At 40.6% G+C, this 26,841-nt stretch overlaps 1 protein-coding gene across 3 annotated transcripts in view; it reads right to left on the bottom strand.

Moving 5' to 3' along the window:
- The window catches only part of MYH9 (myosin heavy chain 9), a 74,367-nt gene that overhangs the window by 21,945 nt on the left and 25,581 nt on the right, over window positions 1-26,841 (bottom strand). For all 3 annotated transcript variants that reach the window (XM_055807386.1, XM_055807387.1, XM_055807388.1), the window contains exons 4-16: window positions 20,038-20,065; window positions 19,137-19,230; window positions 13,849-13,941; window positions 13,101-13,164; window positions 12,450-12,548; window positions 11,429-11,572; window positions 8,508-8,603; window positions 7,328-7,446; window positions 6,177-6,329; window positions 4,218-4,391; window positions 3,256-3,429; window positions 2,555-2,669; window positions 11-204 (exon numbers count right to left, since the gene is read on the bottom strand). In XM_055807386.1, the coding sequence (XP_055663361.1) occupies window positions 11-204; window positions 2,555-2,669; window positions 3,256-3,429; window positions 4,218-4,391; window positions 6,177-6,329; window positions 7,328-7,446; window positions 8,508-8,603; window positions 11,429-11,572; window positions 12,450-12,548; window positions 13,101-13,164; window positions 13,849-13,941; window positions 19,137-19,230; window positions 20,038-20,065 (1,547 nt within the window). The remainder of the gene's footprint in view (window positions 1-10; window positions 205-2,554; window positions 2,670-3,255; window positions 3,430-4,217; window positions 4,392-6,176; window positions 6,330-7,327; window positions 7,447-8,507; window positions 8,604-11,428; window positions 11,573-12,449; window positions 12,549-13,100; window positions 13,165-13,848; window positions 13,942-19,136; window positions 19,231-20,037; window positions 20,066-26,841) is intronic.

Raw genomic sequence — 26,841 nt, 5'->3', positions numbered from 1 at the left:
CTGTCTTTACCTTCTTCTCATGGTTGGGGATAATGCAACGGACGAAGTTTGGGTTGGTGTTCCTCAAGGTAGCCATCAGTTTAGCCAGCTGTTCTTTATAGAGCTGTCCCACTGTTCGGAACATACCCTTCCTGGTTTTAAAGGCCCCTGGCAATGCTGTATCTGACATACCAGCTACCTGATCCAGCCCAACAATACGGTCAACTAGAGAGAGCACAAGAAAGGGTGTTAAAATTCTTCCACAGAGGAAGCACTGGAATGTACAAAGAACATCTGGGAAGAACAGGATGAGAGGAGCTGCAGGATCCTTTTTGCTTCATCTCTACACAGATGTTGACTCCTGTACAGAATTTGTGCAGGGATAGGAGCAGGAAGGAAAAAAAAAGCAACAGCTCACTACAGGAAGTTTGAGCGATGGAGACAAACTTACTCCCAAACATATTCTACTGATGCTCTGGATAGCAGCTCTGGAAAAGCAATCTAGAAGTGAGTTTCAGATGCTTCTACTTGCTTAGGTTACAATGAAAAACAACAGATCAAGAGCTCTAGCTGCTAGCCCAGCAGAGTCAACTATTAGTTAACTCTGACCCAGAAGGGGCCACAGTTAAAGAGAAAAAGCCCAGCTTCACTCTTGCATTACAGGCAGAACGGCCATGACCGGTGATCAGAAAAGCCACATCTACTTTAAACTGAGCAAACATGGTAAAAGGCATGATAGAAACCAAACCTCAAGATACCACTGTTTGAGTCATTTTTAGAGTACAAGTATTCTATGACAGCATTCTATGACAGAGACATGAACAATACCACTAGGAGAAACTCAGAATCCCTTGCCCCAACAGTTTCTCCACTATGCCACAGTGACATCCAAGCACTGATGAAGCTATCACCTTGATGTGTGGACTCCACAGATCCTTTTTTTCAACAGAAGCCAGCTTGATCTGAGAGTAGCAGGGGCAAGAAGAAACTAAAGCATTACTTTTTCCCTTTGCTCTTCTTCATGGAAATAAAAATCCATCCACACAACCAAATCACTGCAATTTTCCACACCCCTAGTACATTTTTATTAAAGGCTTCAAGCTACTACTTCACTTTATCTCTAGTGGTTGGCTGATGCCTACTCAGGCTTCCCAATCTTCACTTCAGAAAAATATATCAACTTGTGGTCAACTGGCTTCTGATTAAAAAACCACAACTAAGAGAAACCCCTACAAAAGAAACAAGAAAGGATATCCTGATTTACAGCTAGTATTAGTTTAGAACTGCTCACTTCTAGAGCAGCTGTTAGAATAGGGTCAAGGTTGTCTTATCAGAAAGAAAAGAAGGTTATGTTACTAGATGACATCACAGAGAAATCCACAGAAGAGTGTCCCAGATTGCAGCTGGAACAATCTTGGGCTCTGCAATCTACATCAAGATAGCAAAAAGGACAGTCGTTTGCAACAGAAGATCCAGCTAGGAACAATAAATGAGAACTGATAAGCTGTGATTCAGTTGACATTTCAAGTCCAAAAGGAGTCACACACAGCAAAGGTCTTGTTAGGCACAACTTGCTGATGGCCGTTTTTCATGCAGTACAAGTTCCTTCGCCAAACTTTCTTTTAAATAATCAGCAGCTGAAGTCAAATCCCAATACTAGAATTAATGTTAAACTGAATTTCAGTTTAAATGCAGTCTCAGAAATCTTCCCTCCAAACCTTGCAAGAAATATAGCCTTACTAGCTCTATGGTCAAACAGTTGACAGGGATTTGCTTCTAGCTGTCCCTATGCAAGTCTTGCAAGAGCAACCTTTAGCACCTGAATATGTCCATATTTTTCTTGTATCCACTTGCAAGATGAGTTTTGCTTTTGGTTTAAAGTCTGTGAGGAGCTACTAGCACAAAGCAGAGGAAATGAACAAGAAAGACAAGCAGGTATGACAAAGGGACAAAGAGAAGTTAACGGAAGCATTTCTTGCATGGCTCTAGGATGCATTACACACATGACAAGACAGCTGGGTTTCTCAGTCACCTGGTTCTAGATGAAGAATAGGAAAGTGTTGATAGAAATAGGCTCTCTGAACGTTCTGCATCTCTGTAACAGACAGAGACGTCAAAGAAAACCCACCGCAGAAAGTGACAGCAACAGTAAGACTCAAAAGCAGATAAAACCAGAGAAGAGTAAAATACTGAACGCTGCAGAAAGAACACACTAGTTGCAGGACTGAAAACAGATTCAACCTCAGATCCTGTGTTTGCAGCTATGCAAGCTGCTGGGACATAATGGTGCATTTATATTTTATCCTGGTATGCTTGGTTTCAAGAAATAATTGCTATATACGCAGCAAGCTTAACCTAAGTTGACGTAAGTGAACCTTTCTCTTGAGTTACAATGAACTTTTAATGAAATACCATGACCTAAGCAAAGGATGTTCTAGATAATGCTCATCTTGGTGGTTTAGTCTTCAGGGAAAAAAAGCAACACAGCTCACCACAGACTTTTGATGATCAAACTCTTCCACATAAAACAGGAGAAAAAAAAACCAAAACAAAGAGATTAAGTTTAATTACATACCATCTTTCCACAGCTCAGACACAAACTTATCCGATGACTGGTGGAGAAGAGTAGCAATGTTATCATTCAGTGGATCCATGTTCTTCATCAACCATTCATCCGCTTTATAATCCACCTGGAGAAGATAAACACATCAAGAAACTTGGGGGGGGGATTTTCTGCAGCACAAGATGCAACAAGATCCTGCAAAGTCTATAAAAGCAGCACTGAGGTTTGCACAATCAGCAACAGATTACCTAATCACTCTTGGATTTGCCATCTAAGCAAGCATACCTACAAATTTCAAACCCTAACAGACAGCTGCATGTTCTGTTCTGTCAGTAAGGGAATGGATTTGCAATGCCAGTTTGCACCACCCACAGTGTAACACAAAAAACAACTGCATCATCATTTTTGGTGATGAAGTCTTGATGCAAGACTTCAGAAGCATTTTTGAAAAGTACCTTCAATCTCACCAGGTTACAGAGAACAATTTAAACTGGTGTCTGTTTGACCTGTCTTCAACTATAAAAATAACAATTTGCAGGTAAATACCCTTAGGCCCTGTAACGTCCACAGCAATGGAACGACCTCATGAAATCTTCCACTGGTTTCCCATAGGCAGCCGTTTTGGTAAGTAGCCATTTCTAAGCAGCAGTGGTTATACATTAGAAAATCAAGCAGACATCCCAACGTTCACGTTTTAGCTACTAATTCTTTACCTTGCCAGCATAATGTATAATACAGAAGTCAGCTTTGTCTTTCAGCTGTTTTGGCTTCTGAAATTTGGGGTGAGTGCCTTGTTCTTGTACAACTTTTTCCACAAAGCTTTTGTCTGTTGCTTTTGGGAACCAGCACTCTTCATCCAGCAGGGCCAGTATACCAGGAGGACCAGCCTTAAAGAAGGGAAATATCAAAACATCATTAAACACATGACTGCACAATTCATTAACACCTTTAGATGGCTAGAGATATAAAGGGTACCTAAGCCTGATCCCCATCACGTTCACCTGCTATGTGGTATCTGTTCAACTATTTCTATGCTAATAGAAATTGTTAACAATTCTTCAAAATCCTCATCTGAATTCTTAACATTTTACGAAAAGGTCTCTTCCATCATATTTGTCTAGGTTATTTGACATGGGGGAAAAAATGTTTTTAATAGAAGGAATACTATCACACTGTTCTCCAAATATTCAGGTATCTAAATGCAGAAGACCACAGCACAGTATTTCACAAACTAGTCCTTACTATTGGAACATCTACTATGAAATCTATACATATTCAAGTTTCATTAGAACAGAAGGAAAGCAACAGAGATTCACAGCTTCTCACCACACAGTTAAGTAAGGAGGTTCACACTACTTATGGTAAACGACGCATACATCTAGCACCACGTAGATCTACACAAATAAAAACAATCCTGTGAGAGGAAAAAGTGGCTGACTATATCTATTTTCATGCAGTACTTCCTACAGAACCGATACTAACAGACTTATTGGTGACACATTCAAAGAGGGAACTGTTCGCTTCTGCTTCCAAATATACTTCTAAACATAAACATACTTCTAAACACAGTAGAGGATTCCAAAAGCTAGAAAGCTAATTTCCAGTTTATGTCCTCAATGACAAAATTAGTGCAGCCATTTCTTGCTACTCGATGGTAGAAGAACAACAAGCTTACCGGCTTCTCTATGAGGTCAATGCAGGGCTGCAGGTCCAAGCCAAAGTCAATGAAATTCCACTCTATGCCCTCCCTCTGGTACTCCTCTTGCTCCAGAATGAACATGGTGTGGTTAAAGAGCTGCTGCAACTTTTCATTTGTGTAGTTAATACACAACTGCTCAAAGGAGTTCAGCTAATGAAGAAAAAGGTAGAAAGATGTTTGAACAGTGGTTTTTGAAGACACACCTACTATTCTCTTAGCGTGAAAGATCACATCTATAGTTCAGGAATTTAAGTTTGTGCTCTGCATGGGGTGGGGAGCCCTTTGTCAAAATCTCCATTTGCTTACGAACTGCCTTTCCTGTCACATGCCACTGCATCACTGCTTCAGTCCCTAGAGAATTCATATACACCCTCAGACTTTGCAAAAGAATGTTTAGTTGTAAACAAAAGAATAATTACTACAGCTACTTAACCTGGGAATAGAAAAGATTTTCTCACAAACTCAGAGCTGGCAAGTGCTCTTCATAGGAAGGGGAAGGAACAGAAGCCCGAAGACAAACTCCTAAAAGCATGTGGACTGGAAAGTCCCCTTTTAATCCTCATATATAAAATCAGAGCAATGAAAGCAAGGGAAAATTCTTCAACATCTCCAGATTTCTTCAAACTGTAAGGACAAGGTTAATAACCCACAGTGCATTTTCATGTTAGACCACGCTAAATACAATGCAGCTGTGAAAGAGAACGGTCCTGTTCTACTTCCTCCACGTTTCAGAAATTCCATGTATTTCCACTCCCCTCCTTTTCATGAGATTCAGCAACCATGAAACCAAAGGTAGACTAATCTGAGAGGGGAGAGGAAAAAAACAACCAGCCCTCAACTTTTCCATGTCTTAATTTTCCCATTGGTCCAATTCACTTTGCAGCTGCACAAGAGTTAGATCCAGCATAACAAAGGTTGATAACAGCTGCCTGTCTGGGATAGTGGCAGGATAGTTCTTTTCTGATGGCAGCCTATGGCTGCTTCAGACTAAGTATAATGCAAATCCACATTCTAAAATTGTTGTTTCAGAGACATAAAGGTTTGGCCTGACAGTTCACTGCCACCTACAGAGGGAGCTCCCACTTCCCCTCTTTTTCCATCTCTCAACTTTATTTCCACTGTTCCTATCCTACATTTATCTTGCATCAGTTTTTATGCTCAGATTCCCCTTTGCAGACTGATTCAATTACAAAACACCCTAAGAAAATATTTTCCCCAGGGCCAGAGAGGTGAACAGCACAAGCAGTTGCAGCCAGGAGCAGCAGAGGGGAAAAGGAGCAAGTTCAATCCTTTTCTGCACCAAACCGCTGCTGTTAAATCTAACTGCATGTGAAACCACAATCTGATCCCTGATTTTCAGGTTTCTTTAAGAAAGGAGCATGTATAGGTCAATTTATATTGGATCTGATTTGGTCTACCATGTCTTTGTTTTTTCCAAAATTCATCAGTAGGAAGACAAAACTATCTCTAACAATTTTTAACGACACTAACAGATTTTTAATGACGCTAACAGATTTCAGCAGATCATCCCTTAAATGTTTTGGGACAGACTAACGGGACATGAAATTTTAAGTCCAGTGGTGATCCGTAACTCTACACACTTTAAAAAAAATTTTTGTAGGTTAGCAAACTCTTAAAACTGTGAGCTATAAAGATTCAAGAACATCTCAAACTGTGAAATTAAAATAATTCTAATGCACAGGACAAAAAGCATGTAAGCACCAAAATATACCGCAATGAGAACACATGTGCAGAATATGTCAAATACTAACAAATGAACCACTTATCTGACAGTTCACATCAGCAGAGATCTCAAGTAACAAAAGTAGAATCCTTTCCAAAATTATACACTGTTCTCTTCCAGTTTTAAAGTGATTTCCTTCAGCAGTCTTTGCTCCATGATAAAAAGAGTACAAGGACCTGATATCCCCTTACCTCAAAAATCTCAAAACCAGCAATGTCAAGGATTCCAATGAAGGATGCACCCTGTCGCTTGGTCTTATCCAATGCCTTGTTGATACGCATAACCAGCCACCGGAACATACGCTCATACGTGGCTTTAGCCAGCGCTTCAATGGCAAAGTCAGCCTAAAGAGAAAAGGCAAAGATGAAGAGTTAGGTTAGAATCTAAAGAAAGGCACAGATTACAGTTTTGGCATCTAATGGCCCAACTGCAGTCTGATTTTCCCTCTACCACCAAACTCACTGAACAAGGCTAATTTCAAAATTTATTCCCGCTGAAAAGTAGTGCTATACTCCACAAACAAGAGCAAAGAATCTGTCTTACTAAATTAGAGTGTCAAAGCCAAATTTCAGGATCCTGCCTGCTGGAGAAAGCAATGCCTGGTATTCAAGAAAAAAATCATGCCCAGTGACCTCCACAGACTATAGTAACATAGCAGGTTTCACAGGCCTAAAGAAAAGCGTTTACATTCTTTTGTAATTTTGGATTTGTGAAGCCAAATCCCTCCCTCCCATGCCACTACCCTACCTGGGATTGACAAAAAAAGTACTATGTGTAGTAAGAAATTAAATATCAAAATGGAAAGGCAGAATGGAAAAGCAGCCCGTGACTATTTCTAGACTTCACTCTCTTCCTAAACCCTTCCATGCTATGGGGGCATGTTTATTCGCACTGAGAACAAGGACGTGTTAATAAAGAAGCTGTGCAGCGAGTACCCACAGGGGCTTTGCCCCATTCAGGACCCTACTAGCTCCTAGGTCAGGTTTCAATTAGGGCACAACCTGATTCAAGAGTGTTACAAAATTTCAAGGCTGAGCAGCAAATTCTTCCACCCTAGTAACTGACCTACTCAAAAATAGTGCTCTTTGTATTATAGCAGCTTGAAAATGTCACCCGTGGATACAGCACTGAAGGATCTTACTCCCTTGGGACAGCCAGTTGCCAAAATTAGGGAAATTACATTCTCTTGCAATATGCACGCTACAGTATTCAAGTGTGGTTGCCATACATTGCAGTCATAAAGATGGTTATTAAATGCTACAAAACCCTCTAATACATTTATTAGCTTTGTGGCGGCAAGATAAAAGACTAAAGTACTTGTTCAATTTTACAAAATGCTTACCTGCTCTTTGGTCTGAGCTTTCTGGACATAATCTCGCCCAACTTTGATGCGAGGAGTCAGGATACCTCTAGTGAAATCCGTCACATTGATACCCAAGAGGTGAGACACTTTCTGAGCAGCTAAAGATGGTAAAAGGAAACAAAAGAGATTAATGTTCATTTTTCTCACAGAAGGCAAAAGAAAAAGAAAAACATTCCTGCAACTGCCTTCCCAAAAGTCACAGAACAGCTTATAAAAATATTAAATGAAGAACAGGTTGGTGAGACAAAGATATCTTCAAAACCAAAAAATCCCCCAAAACCCTCTTGCAATGCATACTACAGGTATTGAGAAGCCACGAAATTAAAAGAACACTCTCATACAACTAAGTAATAACACAGAAGCTTTAGAAAGTTCATTGTAATTTAAAGATATGTCAAGTAATGGATTTCTGAAGCTAACTGTTCTGTCTTCAGCTACTGATTAGTCTTTGAGGCAACTCTGTATTTCAGATTCAAGATTCAAACCCCAAATGGTTTATTCTCCTCCCTAAACGTCTATTTAGAGGGTATTTTCCATCATAATAATTGCCAAAAATATAAAACCTTAAAGATAAATTAACAGCTTCTTACATTTCTGCAGTATATCGATAATGAAGGTCTAAGAGTTAAGTCTTCCAACAGATAGCTTTCTTATCACGTGAAACAGTGTAATATTTACACACGTAACAATGGGCAGTGCAATTAAAACACATACACATACTTTATACCCACCACAAAACTACGCACCTTACTCTTACAGTCACATGTCTACCTACAGAGTCAGCAAAGAACATTCCCTGAAGCCTGATAACGTAGGTTTGCAGAAGCAATCATTCCTAGCTTGGTTAAAAGACAGACACACTACATATTCCAGTAGAGTAATCTTTTTCATCTGGTCATCACATGCACTTCCTGCCTAGCCCTGTCACAGGAACACTGCCGCGTTCCTGCCTATGGGTGGCTGCACATGCACGCCTGGCAACACAGCGCGTATTTCTGTGAAGGAGCACATCAGCTCCTTTGTTAAATAATTCACCGTATAGGAAAACAAGACTCCAGTATTCCCTACGTACTGTAATATATTCTGCTACTTGCAAGAAGCTTCTGTAGGCTTTTCTCTGCATTTTTCTTTGTGGGGAGGAAGGAAGAAGATTGCTTACCTGTATTGTCTGGCATAGAGGCTTGGTCTGTATTACGCTCCTTCTTGAAGACTATGTTGCCAAGTTGAAGAACACCTGAGATAACCTTCAGGAGACCTTTTAAAATAATAATTACAGCTTAGTGTCAGACATCACCAAAAGCCCTGATACATCGCAGTCACCTTTCCTGACATGGCTAAGAGGCCCTTCTCAACATCCCAAAGATCTTTACGGAATCTGGAAAAACAACGCACAGGTAATTCCTCTATATGACTCCCATTCAGGACACAGGACTTGCTCTGTCCCTCCTATGCAAACTACACAGCCTGGCAATTTACCTGTTCTCAACATTGTTACAGTGAAGTGGGAGACAGGACTGAACGTAACATGTCACCCTACAACATATATATTTTCTGATAAAAAGTTTGTTCTCTGTTGGAGGGCCAAAATTCACTCAATGAATTCAATATTCAAATTTCCTCAATGACTACTGTTTAACACAGGAAAGAGACAGTTATTAAGAGTACAAACCAATTAAGAGAAGGAAGATTTTGTCCCTTAAACCCTGTACCACTTTCAGCTCCCTGACCAAAGTCTGTAGTCCATACAGACATATAACGTATGAAGGGCAGCAGGATGTGGGCGAAAGTGCCTGCACCGTAACTGTTACTAATTACATGCTGAAGCACCCCACCCATTGCTAATGGTATATTCATACTCTTTGAATGGTGCACGTAATAAGAGCAGCATCAGACACTAGGAGAGGAATGACATTTTTCAGTGCCATTGCATCAATACAGTTTTCACTGTGTATCAATCAAAGCTCACTGCATAAGAGCTTCTAGTACCCTTGAGTAAAGGAAACTGCAAATGCAAAGGGAATCTTGTACCGAAGTTATTTCATTCCCTAGTTTCTACCTGTTGTGCTGGTTTTAGCTGGGATGCAGTTAATTTTCTTCATAGTAGCTAGTATGGGCTATGTTTTGGATTTGTGGTGAAAGCAGTGTTGATAACACTGCTGAGCAGAGCTCACACAGAGCCAAGGCCTTTTCTGCCTCTCACCCCACCCGTGAGCATGGGGGTGCACAAGATGTTGCGAGGGGACACAGCTGGGACAGCTGATGCCAGCTGACCAAAGGGATATTCCATACCACGACATCATGCTCAGCATATAAAGCTGGGGGAAAAAGAAGGAAAGGAGGGACATTTGGAGTTATGGCATTTGTCTTCCCAAGTGACCACTAGGCATGACGGAGCCCGGCTTTCCTGCAGATGGCTGAATACCCACCTGTCAATGGGCAGTGGTGAATTAATTCCTTATTTTGCTTGCTTGTGCACACAGCTTTTGCTTACTTAAACTGTCTTTATCTCAACCCATGAATGTTGTCACTTTTACCCTTCTGTTTTTCCCTCCATTCCACTGGGGGCAGGCAATGCAGAGAAGTGAGCAAGTGGTTATGTGATGCTTAGCTGCCAGCAGAGGTTAAATCATGACACTTGCAGAAACATTTATTTTAAAACAACATCTTTGATAGCAGAGTGAACAAAGGCTCTATATATGCTACATGAGGACTAACAGAAAAGAAACACATAAGTTCCTAGTGGCATGTTATGAAATCCAGTGGTTTGGTAGCTGAATCTGGAATCCTGATAATTGGATAGACAGCTTACTTGTATGTTGTCTCAAATTAAGATAGTCAGCTTTTAGACTTTACATCAAAACTAAGTAAACCTACCATCCAGCCAGCTACTGTATGTAATTATTCTGAAGAGCCTATAAGGAACATGAATGCCCTTCACACTTCGAACAGCAAATGCAAAACACTAAAGCTATCTTTGCTGTAGTGGCTGGAACCAATTTATCATCTACGTGACAGCAAAGATATGCCCTAGAGCATACATTAAAAACCCAACTCAAAAACCTGAGCACAGAAGGACATCCTGACAATAAATTATGCTGCTAATTCTTTTATTCGGTTTAGGCAAATTTCTCTTCACCTCTATACAGCAATTTCAGTCTCAGATGATTCAGGATATCAAGAAGTATATTAAACTGCGGATGACAACAGCATGGATTTATAGCAGTCTGGACCGGGAAGAGCAATAGGTAAGGCACAGGCACATATTCCCTACAGCCTCAGGGCTGCAGCTTCCATCAGAGGAGGTGATGACCTCAAATCACCACAGATGCCTGCTTCAGTGTAGAGAAAAAACAGTCCTAGTTTTATGAGACCTTACACATTTAGAAACCGAGATTTTGCGAAAACACTGGTTCCCAATCACTGAAGCAGATCATGAATGAGACAGCACAGAGCTCTGGTGAATACATATCACTGCACTTTGTGCTGGCTGTATGCAATTCTAGCTTCACTTTCATGGTACTGTGCTCCCAGAATCAGACAATATTAATTTCTGATCAGCAGTTCAGTGTTAAGCTGGAAAGAAAGGCACTATGACCAGGCCATTCTCAAAGTACTAATCCAGCAGTGGTTGGATTAGATACTTTAAAGCCACTGCTTAGGGATAGGGGGAGCACACAAGCCATGCATTGCACAAGAGAATGAGAGGATTCTTGTATCTTGGATATGTTATTCATAACCTGGATATACAGCCCTCATATTGGAAACAAAAACAGCAAGCAGAAGCATGTTTTCATTAGCTGCTTGACTTGTAACCTTAACTGTATAAACTGAAACTGTGCTGGTAGATCCTGAGGTGGGTCACTCCAAAGCTACTAAGTTTATTATTTGTACACTGTTCACTTGGGAGGGGGGGGGGGGGGGGAGGTGCAGCATGGGAATGGACACCAGGCAAAACAAACCCAACAAAAAACCCAAAACAAATAAACAAAAAAGAACCCCAGAACAAAAAAGCTTTAGAGATATATGATCTCTTCCCTCTGTCATTTCCTTGCATTTTCAAGCCCTTCATAGGATTCATACCTATCTGCTCCTCATCTGGGATGCCCATGATCTTCATTGCCTCCATGGTCTCCTGAAACATATCTTTGTCTTGCTGACCCGGGATTGTAACATGCCCATTGGAAAGGAAGCGGTATTTGTTGTAAGGCTCCAGTAGCAGATCAGCTTAGGAAAGAATTGAGAAAGAAGTTACTATAGCTTTTTTTTTTTTTTTTTTTTTTACTAGACAAACTACCACCAAGACCAAATTTCTGACTTGCATATGCTAGCAGGTGCTGTATGAATTTAAGATTAAGCCCAGTTTTACCGCAGGCTGAATATTTAATGTATTTTAGACAAACCTGGAGGTTTTCTGCCTCATTTCTTTTTATTCCCTCCTCTGGACTACTCTACCAAAGCAATGTCAATCATCATTATGCCCTAAGTCTGTAAGAAGCAGGGATTAACTCGGAAGTAAATTTGCCTTTAATTTCAGGCAACTCATTTGTTTCAAGTCAGGTGAAAGTTAATACATAGGTCTTGAAACTGCAGCAACTATGAGAAAAGTCCTGTCCTTCTGTCCTTCCCCCAGATCAAATCTGCAGCTCTTCCACACCATGGATTCTAATTACTAGGCTGAAGTATTAAAGCTAGGTGCAGTAGGATCCTAGACTTCTAGAGCTGCTTAGGTGCTAGCAGCTTTGCTCAATTCAGTTAAACAGTGAGTACATTGCAGTAGGACCCTTCCTGCGCTAAAAAAAGTTTACATAATGCAAGACAAGACTAAACAAGGGACAGTAATTTAGATAAGGAAGGGTGTAGAGTCATTGCTGGCAAGGAGACAAGTGCAGGAAGGAACCAGAGAAGGAAGTTTTCAGAAACAGAGAAGTGCAGGGGGAGGGCAGAGGGAAGTATGAGTGTGTAAAAGAAGTGAAGTAGGGGTGACCGTATCTAAAAGGCAGAGACAAGACACTGTGAAGGAACAGGTCCTAGCCTGCAAGTGTTTTGGACCCTCTGTCATTGCGATGAGGGAACCCCATAACCACAACAAAGTCACACTTACTCTTCAAATGCTCCCCAGCCCCAGATAGCAGGTAGTAAAAGATGTGGAAGGTTCTCTCCTCTTTGGCTTGACGAATTGCACGTGACTTCTCCAGCAGATCTGCAGAGAGTCAAGGCATATGGCAGGGCGTACAAATCACCTCTTATTCCATGGCAGGAGAAAAATCTCCTGATGTACTACTACCTGATGTTCTTCTCATGCCGTTAACAGGGGTATTGATATAGCAATCATTACCAGTCAACAACCCACTGAGCTTCAGGTCTCAGTTCTGCCAGCCTCCGAACCATGGCTATGATAAGAGAGACTTTACTGATTAAAAAAACCCAGAAAAACAGTGGCCATCCATCCCCTATTTGCCTTGGGCAGAAGTGAGAACAGCTTACAAAATTCCAAAGTTATTCATCTTATCGTAGTTTATACTTCCATTTCAGCCTCCTGAAGTTAGAATTCATTCATTCAGAAAAGGTTTCCATCACGATCAAAAGATCACAAAATACTATATGAAGAAACAGGAGACTGCAACAGTAATCTTGCTAAGTGCTTCCTACCATTTTCTCAATGTGACAGTCAATTGTGAGCAGACTGCGAGTACCATTACCGCCACTTCTATAGCCTTTAACTTTTCCTTTTAAGTGGTTACAGAAAGGATACAGGTCTCAATATTAGCTCCGACAATGTAGCCGTTGACATCAAAGTTGATTCTGATGAATTTGCCCTAAGAGGAAGATAATAGCATTAAAATTAGCATTCAGTGGTTAACAGCAGTAAGCAGCAAAGGTAACCTTCTCTATTTAATTCAGGAAATTCAGAACAGGTCAGACAGGTTTTAGGCAAAACATAAGGTCAGCCAATAGGCAATGCCTACTGATCACACCAGCGATTTAACAAACAAGGCACCGCTTTCAGACATTTCTGACATTCAGAGAGCCTATAATTCAAATTCATTAAGTTTCAACCTAGATTTCCCATAACCAAGGTCCCTTCAGTTTCATGTGCTATATGACCTAAACAGCTCCATCTTCCTCAATGTCAGCTTCAACCATTTTCATTTAGTTTCAGCTCTAGGTCCCTCATCTGCCCCTCAGACACTGTCTGTTGCTCTCCAAAGCAATCAAAACAAGGACCAGTATTTGCTCTCCAGGATAAAACTGACTGTAATAAACTTACACAAAAAATTGGTATAGATGATCCTCGTGCAGAGTCAGGTTCATTCATTCCAGAGACCTATCAGGCCTATTCTGGATAATTCATGGAATGAAACTCACTTCCCAGATTAACGTGAAGGAAGTCACTTGCAGACAGTTGTCCTACCCCTGACATCAATTCACCCAGAAGTAGACTAGGTCTTCCCTCTAGGAACTGGAGAATACTGGCACCCATGTCAGATAACAATACTCACAAATCTTGAGGAGTTGTCATTCTTCACCGTCTTGGCATTTCCAAAGGCCTCCAGGATTGGATTAGCCTGGAGCAACTGTCTCTCCAGTTCTCCCTAGAGAGAAATCAGAAATTAATAAAGTAGATAGCAGTTCACTGCATTAACCCTTGGGTCAAACCAGCGCTGAAGTTTCAATTCACACTAGCTTAGCATCTGTTGTAGAGAAGCCACATTAAATCTTTGGAGATGATACCTTAAACCTTCAAAAGAGACTCATTAGTTATCTGGGTAAAACAGAAACATTCACAAATATTCCTTGTTCCCTTCCTCAACACAACGGCATCGCAGTGCTCCCTTTCCATTAACAAGCCACCCTTCAAAGCCACTTTGTGTAACACCTCACAGACTTCCCAGGATCAAAGCGAAACACCGTACCATCCAAGATCAGGCCCTCATCCCAGAAGTGTCTTGCCATCTAGGCTGGAGGAGTGAGGAAAACCCTGTCTTGCTACTGCAAAACAGTCCTGAACTCTGCTAGTAGTAGGTTAAGAAGTTAGTCTGAAAAGGTCTAATTTTTTTTTTAGGGGAAAAAAAAAACAACCCCACCACAAACAAGAAGCCTGCACTAAGAGCTGACATCTTCCAAAATACAAACAAGCAAAAAACTCCTTTGTAAGAAGGCACACACACACACACAAGAAGGGGAATTAGTGGTATCCCACAAACTGCATGATCGCTTGCATTCCGCTGCTATATTCGCACACTCCTCCCCTTAAGGAACATAAAATGCTGGAGCTGTAGAAAAAGAAAATTCAGAACCTTTACTCCTGTCAAGTACTAGACCACTGGAGCATATACACCTTTCCCTGCAGGCTCTAGATATTTCCCTGGCTGTTTTTAAAAATTACTTGTCCTCTGTGCTAAAAATGAAGTTCTATATATTTCAAGATTGCCTAAAAATCTTCTAGAGACAGAAAATGACAGTTTATATTAATGTTTCTCTTTTTATCAGTTATCAGCAAGTACTCAAGGCTTCCTGTGCATAATGGATGGAAATGAAGTTAGATTCGCAAGAACTGGAATTTATGGGCCAATTATTTAAGGGTATTTCTAAAGGAAAATTGTTCCCATTTATTCTCAAAGTGCATTATAAAACAGATTAGTCCTTACACAACCTCTCTAAAAATACATGCAATAAAAAAAATATATACGAAGAGGAAGATACATGAGAAATGTACAAAGAACTACAAATTTTATTTCTTACTTCCACAATGACCTCAGTTCACGCTTGCAAAGAGCAAGGCCAAACAAGACCCTCAGGACCTGCAGAACCACACATACACAGAAGGGGCAGCTTCTGCAAACACTTCCATTCACTGACAAGTATGTATAACAAGGAGGGTAGCCCTGGGAAGGGAACCTGAGGTGGGACACCTGCTCTCTCACAACAGACCCAGCGTATGGTTTTGTAAGGAGACAACCTTGAAAACTAGGGTTTAGTCCTTGAAACTGTGTGGCAGTCACATTTCTCCTCCCTTCTGGCACGTGTAATGAAGTTGGGACACTCTTCCCTCATCCCATTTCTCCTCTCCATCCTGCAGCGAGGTCCTAGGCCTTTGTGTTACTATGCAGGTGAGAGATGCAAGCAACATAACATTTCAACCCAACTATGAAACAAAATGCCCATTTTTTCCCCTAAACAGAAGTCAAGTTTAGACATAAAATCTATTCTAATTTTTTGGCTAAAGATAAAACTAAGGTCATGCTTAGCTACACAAAGATCAAAAGTTGACAGAAACCCATACTGTAGACCCTCCTGTTATTTAGTACCTCAGGAAAAAAAGTGTCATTAGTGTCAAGTAGGTGTTGGTAAACTGTGGTTTAGTGGTGATTAGGTCTCTTGAACCAGCAAGGTAGCAATATGCATAGAGAATGCCAGCTCAGACTCACAGCAGTATAAAGCTGTGAGGAAAAGAAAATGCTTAAGAGCTGGTCAAGTCAGCTAGCCTTCATGACTTGCCTTAGCACCATACAGTGGGAAGATCAAGTTCTCAGAATGCCGTGGCAATGGCACGTAAGATTAAGTGGCTGCGATTACTGCAATGTATTCACTCCTCACTGTTCGCTGTCTTTTTTAAAAAAAAGACCATCCCATTATCTTCAAAATTGTAAAGACTTTTTTTGCGTGGCGCTGTTTGGTTTATTTTTACCTTAAATTTTGATCACCTTTCACTGAAGGAAGATACTTCATTATTATTATACAATGGGTAATTCTGCAAAGCAAAACCAGTACAACACAGAGCTGTTCATCACAAGCTTTCTAGAAATTCTAAGGTTCCTATCATCAAGACGCTGCCAATTTTCTGACACCTGTAATTGCCATTCCTTGACCTGAAACAAATTTGTTTAATACTTGGCATGCATTTGAAGTATGTACAATATTCCTCGTCAAAACAGAAGCAGCAGACACTGGATCTGTTAGCCTGTGGTTAGGCAGTGCAATTCAGTACACTCTCTTTATAGTCCTCTGAAGTTACACCAATTTAAAGCAACAAAAATCCTTGATATCTACCTTGTATGCTGCATTTTTTTGCATATCATATGCTTTTTGGAATGACTTCTACACAATGTAGAACTTCTGCCAGCCATTTATTCTTCAGGAAGTATGGAGAAAGGCACCTAGAAATCACAGCTAGCTTTCACAGCATGCAATTTAAAAAACTAAAAGATGGGGGGAGGCTGTTTGGTGGTTTTGTTTATTTTGGTGGGGCTTGTTGTTTTTGGTTTTTTTTTTTTACACTTTAGGGATTTACTTTCGCATTCTCTGCAGTTATGTGAGAGATTCTTCGATAACTGAATCCAAACAACAGTGGGTTGGATGGAGAAGGGAGAAACATCGTCAGTAACGTAACCTTCACCACAAATGTTTAAGCATTAGCAACTATTACCCATTAATTTCTGATTAGCTGCAAATTTTTCATCTTGAAAAAAACTGTTACATGACTTAAATCAGTAGAGAAGAAGAGACTAAACAAGGGAAAACATCAATCTCAACTTCCATAAACAAAGTTTCATCAAATGAAGTGTTTATATGATTAGATTCAGTAGACCCCAAAAGCAGCTTTAATGTGCTCAGCAGTCACACCATGCAGCTAGAAGCTATTTAGCTGAATATACTAATGCACTAGGATCAGTGGAAGGTGCCATTGTCTCCAAAACAAAAGAGCTGGAGTTGAAGAATATGCTTTATAAATCTGATTTTGCTCTGATACTTGGGAAAACGGGGGCTTACATCCAAAACTCTAATAGGTGAGAGTCAAGAAACCTTCATGGTAGATAAAGTACCACTACTTTCTATATTATCATTGATTAAGTTCTATGCAGAGTCTTGCAGCATAAAGGTTTGGCACTATCATATTCTACCTAAAGAAGAAAATCTGCCATGATCAGCATACCTGAGATTTTCAAAAAATTTAATGCATTCATCTTCATAAACACTTATAATCTGGTTGCAAGTTCAAGGTTTGTAAGGAATTGTTGCATAGAGCACTCATTACCAATTACATTCAAAGACTCCAGTTCTAAATCCTCTCTGGTAAGGCTGGTGCTACTGTCTAGTTACAAAATCAGAGCAGAATGTGAGCTGCAGAACTTCTCAGAAGAATCAAAACTTGGGGGGCAGTAAATACAGAACTTGGGCAAATCACCAACCAGTCCAATTTAGAATTGGTTTATTCTCCTAAGAAGACTGTCTGTCCTGCTTTAGTGGTTCAAATTTTGCTCAAGGATAAACAGGGGAAGAATACTTAACTCCATGATTTTATTTTCCACACACACCAAAAAAAAAAAAAAAAAAAAAAAAAAAGGAGAATGTTTCTAAATAAAGCTACTGACAGACCATGGAAAAAGTCTTCATACGTCTGAAACTCTGGCACATACAAGGTTGGGGTTTTTTTGTTGGATTCCAGAAGTTACTTATTACTCTGTGTACGCACACACACAGTATGCCTGTGTGCAGAAATGCCTTCTTATTTGTATACTCTATACACATAAGATGTCTACACGTTAAGCTACTATGGGAAAATCCTTCTGTTGTGATACAGTGGACACACTTGGCATCTGGCTTGCATTAACACAGCTCACCAGTGAACATTTCCAACTTGTTCAGCTCTGGCTAACAAGCTCAGCCCCAGAACACCCTGTCTGCAGGGCAGCCTTCCCCTCAACCTTCTTCACAACATGCAGCCACAACTCACTGCAATGAACACAAAGCTAAACACCTAACTACATTTGTCTTACTAGGAACACCACACACTACATGCTTGTAGTTCTAGGAAAGCCTGGTCCAGTCCTATTGCCCTGGAGGAATACTTCTGAAGTGGTATGTCTTGGAAAATTCTGCAAGAAAAATCTTAAATGCAAACTAGTATTGAGCACAGAACACAAGTATTCTTGATATTAGTCTCCAACTGAACATCCTCACAAAAAGATTACTGTGCACCACACAAAAAAAAAATTGTGAATTGTCTATGGATTTGTTTTAGCTGCAGAAAGTGACATTGGTGTGGAGTGAAAAGCTGCTCAAAAAAAAAAAAAATCACACAATGGGACAGAAAATGCATTCCTGGTGCAGAACGTGCAGTAAACGTGCAGCTCACCTACGAGGATACAACTGACGAATTCGGCAATAGTCCATCGGGGGAGAGGGAGGGGGAAAAAAATATAAGTGAGACATCTTTGAAGTTCTCCCACCATCACCACCACCCTTCTTTCATGTGCTGCTAACACTTGGCTGTTTTCCACCCTTTAATTTTTTCCTACAATTTCAAAGCTTTCAGCTGATGTCCACTAGCCTATCACTCCATTCTCCAGGTTTGAGGCAGTATATATAATACCCAGGCCTAATCTATAAAAGTACAGAAGAAAGGAGACAGCTCCTCCACAGAAGGATCAGTTGTAAACTGCCTGGACTGGTTATAAGCAATACATCCATGAAAAGTTCAGCATGGGTGATCCTTCATTTATAGTGTCCCTTGCCTATGCACTTGCCCATGAATCCAACTGGTTGTGGATGAGCTTATTACCACTGTAACTCCACTGAATTCAAAGGAGTTATAACTTAGAACAGTGTTCCCTGGCTTGCAATTTTTGACAAACTTGTTTCATAGTTCACTGTCCTCCTCAGATCCCTGATAGATGTTAGTATCTAGGCTTTTATTGAGCAATACAGCTTTTAACAACATCAGCTAATATATATTTATTGTCCAAAGTCAGCACAGCAATAAAGCATCATTAAACCTAGGTCTTACCTGGTCTTTTTTGGACTTGTGTGAAGAAGCAACGTGAGCCAGATACTGAATGACCTTCTTGGTGTTCTCTGTTTTACCAGCTCCCGATTCACCTCTGTAAAGAAAATCTGCAATTCATTCACAAACAAGAAATAGGGGGACATACTCATATATCTAACCCCAAAAGGGCTACAGAGCTCCTTAACTGCACTCTGGCCATTGCGGCACCTCCCTTAAACCCAAGAAAAAACAAGTTGTACTGGCAAGCTGGTAGCAGTGTAGCTGGACTGCAGGCTAGCCCTCCGGCCGTTTGCCACCAGATGCAGGTTCCATATGCATGCACATAGGAGGGAAGGCAATAAAGAACTACGCTTTCTAGTACTTGGATACAAAGCCTGCCAAATGGCTGAAGAATAACTCGGAGGCTGCTGTACAGGTAGGGGTGAAATGTAACGAAGTGAATCCTTCAAAAGGAAACTTCCTGAGTAAGAAGAAACATACCAATTCCTTAAACAGAACTGAGGGCCAACCAATTTTGGTGTGTCTAGAAGAGAAACTGCTGATTCAAGGGTATCTGTTACTCTGTTGGCCTTATCAGTATGAATGTACTGAAACATAACAGCTGCATCAAATCTGAAGGACTTTTCCAAGCCTTTTCCATTGACAAAGCTGTATTTCTTTAGGAGTTTGAGTACAGGGACTGTTTCAAAACCTCCCTTTCTTCATCCACTTCTTAGAAAAATTATTCTGCAGAAAGGATTAAATATATATTGGAAGAAATGTAGTGGGACCTTCCTTGACTCTCCATTATTACCTGATTTACTGAGCCTACTCCCAGCACCTACAAATAAGAGTCATCCAACCAAGAATTTAAAAACACAGACTCTGACATCCAGACAAGCTGATGACTGTAAACACTCACGTGCAAAGGATGGACTGATCCTCTCGATCTAGAATAAAATTTAAAAAAGCAGTCAGACTAAGATTCTGGAATTAAACTGTGACAGAATGAAATCAACACCAAAGACAAAACCAGGAACTAGTAATCTCTGACAAGTACCTTCAGAAATATGGCCAGATAACCCCTTCTCTGACAAGAGACCCCAACCTCCCACCATATGATAAAGTATACTGGCACCATAGCAGTTTAGTTTTCTACATCCAGAAAGAACATTGTTTGCTTATAATTTTTCCACACATCTCCCACTGACTGTTTCTTTACCACAGAGTTACAGTTTGATGTACACCTACTTGTTCTTCAGCCCCCCCTGCCCTGTTATATCGGGCCCATACTTACAAAAGTTATCAGCAGAGCAGTGGAAATGGAAGGGGGAGGGGGGAAGTGGAACAGAAACCATTACAAATCCTGAAGTGCCAAAACTTCACATCAAACGGAGGCTTTCACCCCCAAAACAAACACTGGCAGCTCAGTGAGAATTTTTTGTTATTTACTTTGTACACAATGGCCTTGAAAACTACAACACTGAGCAGCAGCCCAAGTCCTATACAGTTAGTCTGTTTGTGGCACCATCCCCAACTGTATTAACACAGCAGCTGGTAACAGCAGAAACCTTTTCTTCTTCATGTTGACATACCAGTAGACGTACTAATTCCTGTGTTCCAGTCCCAGCTGTAGGTGATAATATCTTTCCAGTTACAGAACTTATTCACCCAGCTAATCCACCACTATCTTCTCCATCTTTAACCTCCTTTCAGCTTTCATCTGCGATTCCACTTCCTCATACACAGTCCTGACTAGTCCTTCCACCATGGCTTCATCCCACTGCTCCTCCACCACTTCTGTGTGAACACTCCCCTGCTGCTGCCTTGGTTTCACTTTCCATCCACTCCTCTACCCTGTGCCCCCTTCCCTCCTCCTCCCCCAGTCTGCATCCCACTCCTCCCCTACACTACCAGGAACCAGCTGGGAGCACTGGGCGAACTGAAGAGTGCCTGTACCAGAACAACTTGTAGTCATCACAGGGGCAGCGAGACCTGTTCAGACATGGAACAGACTTGGGCACTGCAAGTCATTCAGAGGCAGTCACATGAGCTACTGGGGCACTCACAGAACAGACTGTGCCACCAAACTCAAAATTTCTAAATTATCCATTTGGCCATGGGGTTTTTTTGGTTTTGCTTGATTTTAACGGGTTTTTTGCTTAAGATCAAGACCTGAGGACTGTCAGATCATCCAATCTGAGAACCTCAGAAACACAGCAGCTAAGATTTCATCCAGTTATTGTCATTTTTTCCTTTTTTTGCATAGCCCAAATTTTGTGTTGGGATGAAGTCTAATCTCCAAAGAGCGAGAAAGCAAGCCTCAAACATCCACAAGAGTATAGAATTCACAGAATTACTCTAATTATTTCAGCAATAACTTTCATCAGTATGTTTATGGATGTGACTGTCTCCATATTTTAGCTACTGGTTTATTCCTTTCTCCAGTAGCTTAGAGAAACAAAGTGCACTCAGTATTCTCCCGTCAGAGAGTACTTAGACGATATAACTGAGTCACTATTCAAGTTGTTTTGTGCAAGATAAAGAGAATGCACTGTAATTAGGGTAGGCTTTGTAGTCAGATAGAGGTCAAGTACCTGGAAACACTTTCTATACCCTTAAACACTGCTGCTGCAAGTGAATTTAGCATTTCAGTCCTAACGTCATGATTGCCATACCCATCAAGAAAATTCTCCTATAGACCTCTCTCTTTATAACCTGAGTTTATCTAGCCTTTGGACACATGGAATAAGGAAAGCAGGTAAACCTACCAAATTTGAGATTCTATCTTTTCTTAAATTATTCTGAAGCCAATGATGAAAATATTAGGTTCACAAGTTACAGACAGGCAACTCCTGCTCTTAAGCTTCTTTACTGGAAACTGACTGTATGCAGACGACCACAAAAAAATTAGAGGACAATCTGCTTTATTCCTGTTAATACTGTTCTCAGAAAGAGCTGATCAGCCCTGAGACTGGAAGAAAGCAAGCAGAAGAAAATCACCACTCAAATGGTTTTGATCCAGCAAATTCTTGTGTATTCAAAACTAGATACTGCAGCCTAGCACTGCATATTCATTTTTCTCCAAATGCTGAATTTTAATCATTGCCTTTAAAGATACGCATCTTTTTTGCTGAGGGACAGGCTGAGTAGATGTTAGCCAGCTCCGAAGGCCCCACCCATTCAAGGTTCCCAGTGGGTCAAGGGCTCAGCAGGGCATGCCAGCCCTCTGCATGACTGGGCACTTTGAGGGTGGATCAGGGGAATAACTAGTTACTCCTTTATGGATTGCCTAAGGAAATGTATTCTTTGGTAGCGCAACACCTGGGTGTAATTCTCTATCACAAAGCAGCTATATGAAAGGACAAAATTGTGTCTCTGAATAACACCTGACTTTTGAAAACTTGACTATAAACAAGCAGTCCACTTGTCCTAGAAAAGGTTATACGCACACTCAAGGTACTACAGAGACTCTTCTAAGAAGCCAATTCAAGAGAAATAAAAAATAATTTAAAAAAAAAAAAACAACTAAGAAAGGTGTTCCTTATTCCTGATAGCCAGCTCTGGTCTTAGAATTATGAGCTGGAGGTCCTCAGACAGGCAATGGAGCCCCAAGTACTTGAATAGCAGATGCCTTCCCATTCCCTCTCCTCCAGGAGAAGATCCTTATTCCAGCAAAAAGATATCAGTAAGCAGACAGATAAACCAACTGCCCAACAGAAAGAGACGATCAACATCAGGTAATACTAAGAAGCTCTTTGGCACCGAACATTTTTTGTTTGACAGATTTTGTCATATTTAGTTGAGAAGCTCTTTTTGAGCCACATTCCCCTGAGGCAAGGTAGCAACAGCACCCTGGAGTGACCTGAGAAAGTCCCAAACAGGCAAGCACAGGATTTTTTCCACACCTTAACACAAAGCAAGGTGTTGAAAGGTGCTCAGGCAGGAAAAGTAGCAGACAGTGTTCAAAATCCTCCCGGCACTACATTTTCCTCCCCCAGCATACTTTCCTGGTGGCCTGCTACAGCTGCGTTAGTCACCTCTGCTTTAAACCAGCAGGAACGTACCTGCGAGTGCAGGCAAGTCACTGGCAGCATACAGACACTGCCATAAAAGGCAACATTCCTGTTTGCAATCCGGGGGAAATTCTTTCCCAGGACTGCAATGCAGCAGTCATTGGGATAGCTGGAATTCTTCTAATTGTATACAGGCAGACAACTCAAATAATGTGTTGAGCAACAGGAAACTGGAGCCGACCAAAGGGCCAATGAGCTAACACATACAAAAGCATAACTCTTAGATACACTTCCAATTAAGAATTGCTTTAAATGCCAATATTCATTCTCCATACAATACTGATTTGTGCCATCACAAATCAGAATTCAGTTGCCCAGACAAGAGGCCAACTCCACCCCCCCCCCCTTTTTTTTTTTAAAGAATCATTCAACATGGGCGTACTGCACAATTTCAGTCAGCACTTGCCTTTACTCCTTTGTCAGTTGTGCAAGCAACATACTCAGCAAAAGAGAATGTGCTGGGTACCATAAACTCAGTTGCTTATAATAACACAATCAAGAAACGCCTGATTAAAAGAAATCCGCATCTGCTTTTCAATCCTAAACAGAGACACTTATTAAAACCAATCCAGAATAACAACTCATTAGTTAATTATAGCAACAGTTCTGTATTTCAGACCAGCTGGCAAGGGAAGCTTTTTATCTAGGTACTTCTTTAGCTCTCATCACCATAGCATTCAAGAGATTGTAAGAAGAAGCAGCCTCAAGTACCCAGAAATTCAGGAAGTAAAACATCCTTTATATTTAAGCTATACAGCAGTGTACATATTTTTATTTTTATATATATATATAATATCTCAAGATCAGTATTAATTTTAATTTTGCTATATACAATTAATTTTGCTATATAAAACCCCCATAATATCTAACTCATTCTTGACTTTCTTCAGTCCAAAAATAAAAGACTGCATTTTAGACTGCTTCCAGGACCTTCCACATACATTAAAAACTCAATTAAACCAAAATTTGTTTTCACAAGAGAGACATCTTGTACATAAAAAGTCCTCAGGCAAATACTCTACTGCAAAACAACCAATCTGAATGAATGCTGAACTGCTGTGGTCGAATATATTGGCATAATTGATAAATTAACAGACCTTCAAACTCCTGAATTTTGTTTTTAGATGTTTTGGGACAGAAGAAGAAAAAAGGTTGGGAGGCTAGAAGAGAATGTGCAATTTAAGCTCCAGATCTCAGTTACAGAACATCCTAGCAGGCCTTTATCACCCACTTCCTCTGCATGAGTGACTCCAGTTTCAAGCCTGTTCATCTCCATAAAAGGAGAAGTAATATAGCATTCACACAATGGTGACATCATCCCTCTAGCTAAGAGGAAGTGTAGCTGAAAGGCTTGGCTTGCAGTCCACTGCCTATAGCTGACTCATTAAGGCTAAAATCTTAACCATAGCTAGATGGTACCACCCACCTTCTAACCACCGAGCGTCTGGCAGAACTGAGGAGCCTGGGCCTCTAGGTTTCCATTGCTACACTGCTCCCCTAGCATCGTGGTGAATGCCTGTAGCCCAACTTAGCTGACCAAGTTGGAGTTGACCTAAAGCAAGCATTAGTCTTAAATGCATGCAAGTGCTTCAACCATGCAGTAGTTTCAGTTTCTCAGTCCCTCCTCAAACATCTCTTTCTGACCTCAACATAATCTTGCAACCAATGTCCTTCCCCCAGAGTTCTGTAACAGGAGGTGCCCCAGGCATGTGACTGTACTACTCAGAACAACCCCACTGCCATAAAATCTAATCAAATATGTTCACTGCGCTATTTCAACCTACATCCTGTTTAACCAGGATCAAAAACACTCCGGGGGAACACCAGAACAGAGCTGAGAGCCTGGTTTTGCATTGTCATTTAAGGAATGCATTATAGGTTATCAGCATTTTGAAATTTCTCTATCATTATCATCAAGTTAAAAAAAAGGCAAGAAAAAAAAAGTCAAATGAAGGACAAACACAGCATATCCAAGACAGCTCTCAACAACAGAATGTCAAGATGTAAAACAGGAGAGAGGGAAAAAAGAAGTATCACATGAGCTGGCAGGAACACTGCAGTGCCAAGATTCAATTTCGCGTTATCTAAAGCTTGGGGACAGCCATGAGGAGAAAAGTTTCATTTCAAAAAATGAAATATATCCTACTGGGTCAAATGCAAATATTTACTTCCCCAAGCCATTTCTGGACTAAAGCCCATAACCTCTAGCATTCCTTAACTGAATCTGGAGATAACAAAACAGGAAAACATGTTAGACTCTAATTTTAGGTTACACAAATGTTTATGAAGCTCTAACAGGAAAGAAAAACTGGTATACAGCCTGCAAAAGCTCAGGAAGCCCACGGTACTGAAACAGTGAACTGCATGAAAACTGACAGCAAGGGCTGAAGCATTACATAAGGGACTGCCAGAGAGCTCCTGCTCTGGTTTGCAGGAATGAAGCAAAAAGGGTGTGGTAACTACTAAAAAACAAGTGGGCAAGGGACTCTTTTAGCTCCTTGTTCTGTTGAAAACCACATTCTGAGACACAGATTTTGAGAGCTGCACTTAGAAGTCTCAAGTAATTCAAAGCATGTAAAAAATTTCTTAAGAAGATCCAAAACTACGAACCTATTTTCTTTTCATTTGTATACATTTGTATACAAACACCACCAAAATGAACATCCTCCATAATTTGTATCCAAACTTAATGCATCAGAAGTTTGAACAAATCTTGGAAACTAACTACTGAAACCACAGGCTATATTCTTTTGGGTTTCGTGGAAACAGAACGACCTTTACGTACAACTTGAAAAAGACATCTGTGCCTCTAATCTGAACAGCTCTGTCAATCAAGTTTCTCTGAATTGGTAAGCACACACAGAATACTGTATAGGAAATAAAGATGCACTTTGGGACAGCACAATATACAGCGTGACATAGCAGACCAATGCTAAGCAGCAAGCTAAGAAAGAAGACCTGAGATCATGGAAGTTAAACCAGAAGGGTTCTACTAGCTTGGAAGCCTAAGAAACAAGTAAATGTCTTAAGAATTACAAATCAAAAACTTCAAGGTCTTGTTCTATAGAAGCGGATCTAGAAGACTCTTTCTTGTGAAAATGACAACTGGGCCTGAGGTGCACATGAAGATCTACAACAGCAAGTGATCTGCCTTAAAATAGCTAACACCGTTTCCTCCCTTACTGTAACAAGACCAATAAAACCCCCACAGATCACAAAGCTACTACGCTTCAGAATTTTTTCTTTTAAGCAGCAAACCCAGAGACTACCTAACTCCCAAGTGAATACCAGCAAGGTCTGCAGACTAATCCATCAAGGTCAAGGAGGGTTTAATCACTGCACAATGATTTTAAGAGTTTTGTTCAGTGAACCATTAGGAGCCCTACACTAATATGTGTAGAAACTAGATGAGAAAGGAGTCGGGGAGTACATTCATTAGCAATGCGCTGTCTATTCCCTGTGCTACCTATCCCTTAGTTGAGGAAGTTGTGCTTTGCAGACCTGGGTAACCATACTGATCTAACATATTACAGAAGTTTCAGACACTGGCATTAAAACAGCCATCATGCTCTGGATACCAATGAAATTTCTAGCTTCTATGAATAAGTATTTCACATAGAAAATTCCCCTGTGTTCCAAAAGAGACAAGC

Source organism: Falco peregrinus, chromosome 6 (genome assembly GCF_023634155.1).
Source record: "Falco peregrinus isolate bFalPer1 chromosome 6, bFalPer1.pri, whole genome shotgun sequence".
NCBI classification, from domain to species: Eukaryota; Metazoa; Chordata; class Aves; order Falconiformes; family Falconidae; genus Falco; species Falco peregrinus.
Note: the sequence above shows the minus strand (reverse complement) of the source record. Positions and strands in the feature narration are given on the sequence as shown.